The sequence below is a fragment of the Myotis lucifugus genome, unplaced genomic scaffold (genome assembly GCF_000147115.1).
Source record: "Myotis lucifugus unplaced genomic scaffold, Myoluc2.0 scaffold_71, whole genome shotgun sequence".
Classification (NCBI taxonomy): domain Eukaryota; kingdom Metazoa; phylum Chordata; class Mammalia; order Chiroptera; family Vespertilionidae; genus Myotis; species Myotis lucifugus.
Genome location: NW_005871119.1, coordinates 425,775 through 434,307, shown reverse-complemented (window position 1 = coordinate 434,307; position 8,533 = coordinate 425,775). Strand labels below are relative to the sequence as shown.

The 8,533-nt window shown below is 42.6% G+C and overlaps 1 protein-coding gene across 2 annotated transcripts; it reads left to right on the top strand.

The window, feature by feature from the left end:
* Positions 1 to 2: 2 nt before the first annotated feature.
* RWDD2A (RWD domain containing 2A) lies at positions 3 to 3,214 on the top strand. Of its 2 annotated transcripts, none has more exons than XM_006090349.3 (3): positions 3 to 85; positions 1,088 to 1,320; positions 2,299 to 3,214. In XM_006090349.3, exons 2-3 carry the CDS (start codon positions 1,117 to 1,119, stop codon positions 2,974 to 2,976), a joined length of 882 nt encoding a protein of 293 aa, XP_006090411.1. In that variant the 5' UTR covers positions 3 to 85; positions 1,088 to 1,116; the 3' UTR covers positions 2,977 to 3,214. The 2 variants fall into 2 exon arrangements, with proteins under 2 accessions (XP_006090411.1, XP_023610946.1); XM_023755178.1 differs by lacking the exon at positions 3 to 85 and adding an exon at positions 757 to 953.
* The last annotated feature ends 5,319 nt before the right edge of the window (positions 3,215 to 8,533 follow it).

Below are 8,533 nucleotides of genomic sequence, written 5' to 3'. Positions count from 1 at the left end.
GCCCGCGCGCTGCCAGCGCCTGCAGGAACTGCGGATCCGGGGTCGGTGCGGGCTGGGGGCAGAGTCCCCTGAATGACCAGGAAGGGTGAGGCCTCCGCGGGGGCCCGGGGTTTGCAGCCGAGGGTCGCGAGCCGTCCGAGCACTGCGGCCAGAACATACCCAGCCCCGCCTCCAAATTTGGGTCTGGGGGGGTGTAGATCCTGTGTCTGTAGGAAGCTGGGAATCCTAGGGTCCGGATGGGGGATGCCAGCGCCGATTTGAGCCTCTGACAAGGTGGCCTCGGTCCCAGGGACAGGCACCTGATATCCCGCACCGCTTCTCCATGCTCGGGGTTCATCTCCCAAACCTCTGGATTCCGGGAAGCCTTCTTGGGCCTCCGCCCAGGTTGACACTAAACCTCATTTTATTTATGTAACTGTAGGATCCCTCCTCCCATTCCCCGCTTCGCTCAACTTAGACCCCTCGGGGCAGAGGCAAATGGTCCAAATCGTCCGGAGCTCTCTGACGCCGCCCCGGGCCGGCTGGCTCTCGGGAGAGGCGGAAAGGACCACCCGGGAGGGGCCCTGGGCGCTGAGGCGGAGGGACGACTTCTGACGTTGGGGGCGGCTGGGCCCACGAGACCCCAGAGCCGGGGAACCAAAGCTCGCCCCCCCCCCCCCCCCGGCACTGCGGGGCTCCCTGCCCGCAGAGTCCAGCTCCGGCCACGCCGGGGACCTGGGAGGATTCCGCTGGGCCCCTTGCCTTCCCCCCAAATCCAGGCTTCTGTCATCCCCAGGTTTTTGCCAACCACCTGCAACGGAATAATTGGGAACACTTGTTGGAAGTCCACATCCCCGGATCCAGATCGGAAGCGGGGGTGGGGGGGGGGGGGGACTGGGAATCTGAATTCTAAGGAAGTGCCTTGGGGATGCTTACATGCTAGATTTTGGATCCAGGAGGTAAAGCAGAAAAGTGTAAGTGTCCCGGTGTGTGCCCCCAGCTCTCAGTGTCCAGTGTTCCTGCAAAACTGCTCCCGCGCAAAGGGAACGTGGGGAGATTTCGCTGGGCACTGCGGACTGACAAACCCAGTGTCCCTGGGCCTCTCCAGTTTTCCTGGCAGGTTGATTTCTAGGCAACATGTCCTCCGCTTCAGTCCAAGAGTGCCTGCAGCTCCAGCTGCTGGAGATGGAAATGCTGTTGTCTATGTTTCCCAACCAAGGAGAAGTGAAACTGGAAGATGTAAACGCGCTGACGACTATAAAAAGATACCTGGAAGGCACAAGGGAGGCGCTGCCACCAAAAATTGAATTTGTGATTACACTCCAGATTGAGGAGCCCAAGGTAAGTGCCTCGAGTTGTTTTAATTACCAGGTCCCTCGTTTTTATTGGAAACACTTGTAACATGAGCTTTCAGTTTGAAGAAACAAACAAGATATTACAGGATATTTCCATTCCTTGTTTGAAAGCAAAATACGTAAAATACGGGTGCCCTGTAAATTGTCTTCAGTAAACATCCTGAATTTTACATGAACATGCACACCTTTTAACAAATATACCTAGTATTGTTTTTTACTAAAAAACATTTCACTACCATTATTCTTCTGCTCAGTCATCCAGTTTTTTACCAATCCAACTATTATGTATAGGTTCTCTTGTACATATGTGATTTTCACAAATATAAATGTGGCCTTTAGCCAAACTGGCTTTTAAGGGGTGAATGGCTGTTTCTTTGGTGGTACTTTAACACAGAAAGCAAATAGATAGAAATCTAAACACTAAAAATGAATTTACCTTCTTCTTCTGACCCACTTATCTCCAGCATTAGCATAGCACAGGTAATAAGTAGACCAGGCACTTGAGAGCCACTCTTCTATTTCCTGCTCATCCTTTGTCATTCCCCCAAGGAGATGTCTTGGTTCCCCAGACTGGATTCAGTCCCCCTGTTTACGCATTTCATTGGGTCCCTGTACTCTTCCATGGTAATGCTTCTCACCACTGAAATTCAATACTTGCTATGCATAATTATTTGTTTAATGTCTGTCTCCTTCACTAGGCTGTAGACTTCACCAGGGTAGAAATGGTGTCTTCGCTTCTTTATTCTAGCATAGGGTACCTGGCACATGGTTAGGTGTTTGATTAATACTGGGATAAATGAATGTATAAATGGAAGGAATAGTGTAAAGTACTTAGTACAGTGTCTGGCACACAGATGCCAATAGTAGCAATAACTATTATCCTTCATAAAATCATGCAGTTGCTACTGATAAACTAGCTTAGGTGATTTTATGGTACTTAAATCTATTTGATTTCCACTTTAAGGTGAAAATTGATTTGCAAGTAACCATGCCTCACAGCTATCCCTATGTAGCATTGCAGCTGTTTGGACGGTCATCTGAGCTTGACAGACAACAGCAGCTACTTCTCAACAGAGGTCTCACTTCTTACATAGGGACTTTTGACCCAGGTGAGCTCTGTGTGTGTGCAGCAATCCAGTGGTTACAGGACCACGGTGCCTCCTATTTCCTGAACAGAAAGCTTGTTTATGAACCATCTATACAAGCAAAGCCGGTCAAGAACATATTTCTCCGAATGTGGATCTACAGCCACCACATATATCAGCAGGACCTAAGGAAGAAGATTTTGGATGCTGGGAAAAGGTTAGATGTGACTGGATTTTGTATGACAGGAAAGCCTGGTATAATCTGTGTGGAAGGCTTCAAAGAGCACTGTGAGGAGTTCTGGCACACGATCAGGTATCCCAATTGGAAACACATTTCCTGTAAGCATGCTGAAAGTATCGAAACCGAAGGAAATGGGGAGGATCTGAGACTCTTCCATTCTTTTGAAGAATTACTCCTTGAGGCCCATGGTGACTACGGATTAAGGAATGACTATCACATGAATCTGGGCCAGTTCTTAGAATTTCTAAAAAAACACAAAAGTGAGCATGTTTTCCAGATATTATTTGGCATTGAAAGCAAAAATTCAGATTCCTAGGAAGCTATTAATATTAAAAGGCCTATGCTTGTAATCTCACCAAGTCAGTATCTCTGTTAATAAAACCAAAATAAACAGGCTGGTGGCTGTTTAGTGTCCCTGTGAATAACCTGGCTGCAGAATTTTTACACAGGCCTTATAACTTGACAGCAGTGCACTTGTGATGTTATGTCCATGTTCTTGTATTAACTGGAAGCTATTTAATTGTAACTTAATAAAAGCAGTCAATTTAACTGGGGAAGCTGATTTGATTAAAGAGGAGTCCAAAGCCCATAGTTAATGTCAATAGTCCAACTGCAGCTTTGAATTCACAAATAAGAATAACATCTCTCCCTTTCGCGATGCTAGTATCCAGATGGCACACCACACTTTCTTTCATTATTAGGGATGAATTCTAAATCAGGTTTAAAATGAGAACAAAGACAGAGCATGTTTACTACATTTCTTACTTTATTTTAAACCCCCGATTTTGAGATTTTTCTTTCAGTAAAACTGGAGCCTATCTGTAATGGCAGAGGAATCAGAAGTCTCAAGAGTAATGAAGAGGACATGTGCTGTTTGGCTGTTTGCATCAGTTGATTAATGATACTAAAGAGAACGATACAATCAATATTCTTAGTTCAGTTCTTAGCCACAAAAAAAGATATGATTTCTTGTCTACAAAGTGTTCATCAGGTGATGCCCACTGGCCATCTGTGACCATGTGTCAGGGCCAGAGTGTTGAGAGGACCAGTGTGGATGCCTGTGGACCATTACCTTTCTGGGGAAAAATTGAGCTCTACATTTTGGTGGTAAGTCATTGTCATCTCTCCTGAAAATTCCAAGCTTCACCAGCCTTTTTCAAAATGAGAGTTTATTTCAATAACTCCTATTAAATTGGCACTTGCCAAACTTTTTCATTACAAAGTATCTGCCCCTCCAAGAATTTCTGGGAGTCTCTGTGTTAAAGGGTACCCTGAACTGCCTCTGCTTTCCATGGTCTCTGCCTTTCTCAAGGAGCATTTCATTCTCCTGCTGCGTCCCAAGCACCCCACTGAGACCACAGTCCCCTCAGGATGCCAAAGCTGGATGCTGAGATTTAGAAACTTGGGGGGAATGCCTCACTCCCCGTATTGCCATACGTTGTTAGATGCCAATCACTGCTGCATGTGCTGAGGGGCTTACAGGCATTTTGATAACAGTTCATTCTGGTTGTACACTCCATGTCTAAGATGCAGACACATGTCCTTGGGCCAGGGTGAGGACAAACAGAATAGACTGACCAGGCACTAAGCTGAGTGTCCTGACCTTGAAGCCTTGGAACTGGGTCCACTCTGTTCTACCAATGCTCTTAGCTCAGAATGAGTTTCAGGGCACACCTAGGAGGCTCTGCCCTGGGCCTGCCTTGCCAGATCGTCAGCTTACCTGTCCTAGCCTGGGATGTAGCTGGGATTCAGACTGGAGCCTCATGCTTTTCTTATAAACGAAGGGAAGAAGTAAGGCTTACATGGACTGAAAACAACTTCATGTAGCATTTCCCATACAATCTCCCCCAAACCATCAATAAGTATAATTAGTTTTCACACGTTTTTAGGCTCCAAAGAGATATAACTCCATTAATTTTCTTCCTTTGAAATGAGACAATATGTACCAAGCACCTAATATATGCCCAAACCACTCAGCAATTTTTCTGATTAAATTGGCAAAAGTAGTGACAGATAAACAAGCTTAAAGAACCAAAATATGAAACAAAAACAGAACTCAAAGGAATAAATTCTAGCTTATGAAACCTTTCCTGCTTCTGTAGCTATTTCTGATGGTAATTTTTCAGAGCCAACTTTTACATGCCCAATATGAGCATGTGGCAATACTTTATTCCTATCAGAAGCACTAATAACATAAATTATGGGAGTATAGGTTTTCTAGAAAAAAATACATATATGAACATTCACAGCTCAGCTCTCTATGTACAGTAGACTGCTGGTTTTGTTTAGTCAGCTTGATAAAAGCACATAGCACCCTGCCCCCCCTTGCCCCCCACCCACACACACACATACCAGCAGCTACTTCTCAACAGAGGTCTCACTTCTCACATAGGGACTTTTGATCCCGGTGAGCTCTGTGTGTGTGCAGCAATCCACTGGTTACAGACAAGTGCCTCCTATTTCCTGAACAGAAAGCTTGCTCTTTGGGGAACTGCCCCTTCTCTAAATGGTTTGGGAAAATGAATGAAACCAAGTCGCTCATTGGAAACTTTCTATAAAAGAAGTTTTGATCTCTTGCTGCTTAAATCCATAGCGCCACCCTCATTTCTGACCTACTGAATGCTTGGTTAACCTCCTTTGAGCTATCCAATGTTCTTTTTTTCTTGAAAGAACCAGTCTCCATTATTTGTAACAAGAATCCTGATACTGTATACATACCTTAAATTTTTTAATGGTTATTTGCAAAGAATGCTCATTATAAATGTTGCAGTGTCTTTTTAAAAACTGATTAAATCAATATTTCTCCAAGGATGTTATTTGCTTTTTGTTCCTTTTTGGTCTATGTGTCAGGCCAAGTGCTGAGGATACGTGTATAATGGACTGAGGAGTGGGCCAGGTGACTTAAAGGACCCTAACACATCCCCATATTAAATTACAAATACGTTCTCTGTGAGCATGTTTCCAGGTATGACAGCTTACATGCCACCCATCCCTTCTGAGAACTTGAGAAGGCCCCGAGGGAGCCTATCTGAAGTCTTCACGGTTTTCTTTCATTTGCTTTTATCTCAAGTAGCCCCATGGTAAGTTGAAAGAATAGGTACTTTCTGAAGAGGGCAAGCATGGTTTGCTCAAAAATCCTGGTTTAATACAGAATTCTGATCTGCCTCAAAACTGAGCCCATTCTATCTCCCTTCAGAAGGCACTGCAGCCAGCAGCAGAGGGAGAGGCCTTTCTTTTCCTTCGACCAGTTAAAGCTAGAAGCATGTGGACCACCCATAAATGGGTTTGAGTAGTGGACACAAAATTCAAAGAAGCCCAACAAACACTGAGGCTCCTCCTTAGTCATTGGTGGAACAAAGTATACAATTTGGAGGGGACATTCCAACACGCACCAGACACTGGACCTCCACAATCTTGGCTGAGGCTCTTATGCTTTCTTTGGATTAATCTACCCATTATCTCAGGTCCTGTGAGCACAGCATCACCAATGTGTTAGACCAGCTTGTGCACCATACAATGGTAAGATGATCAAGGTCTGGTAACAAGGACTATACTCTGGGACAGTATCAGAGAATTAATGAAACCTTGACAAAAGGCAATATATAATGTTGCTTGTTGATAGCACAAACTGCTTCGGGCCCTCTGCTTACTGGAATAAAGGAGAAACAAACAAAAAAGCAGTAGACAAATGAACATCTACCTACTGATTTGCTCCAAGAAAGAAATTGTCTCACAGCAGCTGTCATCCTTTTTTTAATAGCTTTTACTTTTGTTTTTTAAAAATATACATATTTTATTGATTTCAGAGAGGAAGAAAGAGGGAGAGATAGAAACATCAATGATAAGAGAGAATCATTGATTGCCTGCCTCCTGCACCCTTCCACCAACTGGGGATGGAGCCCTGACTGGGAATCGAACCGTGACCTGGTTCATAAGTTGATGCTCAACTACTGAACCACACTGGCTGGGCGCAGCTGTCATTCTTAAAGGTCCATCTGTCTTTTGCACATGCCAAAGATCATGCTAATTCTAGATGTGGTAAGAATCACACCCTTGCTTATTGTAAAGCTTTTGATGGTGAAATTTATCCCTGTAAAGCATATGGTACTTCCTGCCAGAATAGGCCTTTCTTATATATCAGGGATCCACTATGGCAGCGGTTCTCAACCTGTGGGTCGCCTTGAACAACCCTTTCACAGGGGTCGCCTAAGACCATCGGAAAACACATATATAATTACATATTGTTTTTGTGATTAATCACTATGCTTTAATTATGTTCAATTTGTAACAATGAAAATACATCCTGCATATCAGATATTTACATTACGATTCATAACAGTAGCAAAATTACAGTTATGAAGTAGCAACGAAAATAATTTTATGGTTGGGGGTCATTACAACATGAGGAACTGTATTAAAGGGTCGCAGCATTAGGAAGGTTGAGAACCACTGCACTATGGGGATACTGCCATACATGATGAAGACATCAATTCTAATTCTTCACTGGAAAAATAAATAGATGATGGATATATTCCTATAGCATGTACTTTGTCCCATAGACCAAAAAGGTTTCATAGACTCCAGAAATTTGTATTTGTTCAGACTGTGGCCAGATGATTTCCAAAAGGCCTAGTGATGTTCTTGGTGTTAACCTGAAAACGGAGCCGCAAGGGAAGATGTCGGAAACACTTACATTACAGAGTTCTTCACCTTCGAGATCTTTCATTCATACCTGTGATTGGCAATTTGGTGAGGGCCTCGGAACTCAATCTTGGTGGTGGTAGTCAGGCTTTTCTGCTATTGTTATACATATCAAGTAGACCTATGTGGGTTGCCCACATATTTGGACCTAAGCCATGCTGATATTCAGCTAATATACACTGGTTTGGCTGTTATCAGTTGTATACTGGCATCCATTTTTGTTAAATTTTTCAACAAAATTTCAGGACATGGGGTCCTATGATTTACTGGCTACCAGCAAAGATTTCTGTAAACTAAACTATTTTGAGTATAGTAGATCTTCTATTATTGTTTCCAATTTGTCTCCAGTTGTTAATAGCTGCAAAGCCTTGCTATTAAGCTCTATCGACCACAAGATTCTGACATCTCTATTGAAATAAGGAGCCCATTTTAACCTAGCATTTCCCACAAGCTCCCCGGCTTACAGAGAAGAGTCATTAAAATGCTTTTCACGTCCTCAACAAATATTAGCATACCAAACTCAACAATACATTGAAAGGGTCATACACCATGATTAAATGAGACTTCTTCCTGGGATGCAAGGATTGTTCAATAGCAGCAAATCAACCAATATGATATACCACATTAACAAAATGAAGGATAAAAATCATGATTGTCTCAATAGATGCAGAAAAAGCATTTAACAAAATTCAACATCCATTTGTGATTTTAAAAAAAACTCAACAAATTATGTACAGAGGGAACATAACATAATAAAAGGCATATATGACGAGCAGACAGCTAAAAACATACTCAATGATAAAAAGCTGAAAGCTTTTCTCTAAGGTCAGAAACAAAACAAGGATGCCCACTCTTGCCACTTTTATTCAACATAGGATTTAAAGTTTTAGCCAGAACAATTGGGCAAGAAAAAAATAAAACATCCAAAATGGAAAGGAAGAAATAAAACTGCCTCTATTTGAGATGACATGATATTATATACAGAAAATTCTAAAGGCTACCAAAATACTGTCTGAACTAATAAACATATTCAGTAAAGTTGTAAGATACAACATTAATATTCAAAGATCTATTGCCTTTCTATACACTAATAATAAACTATAAGAAAGAGAAATTAAGAAAAGTATCTCATTTATAATTACATCGAAAAGAATAAAATACCTAGGAATAAA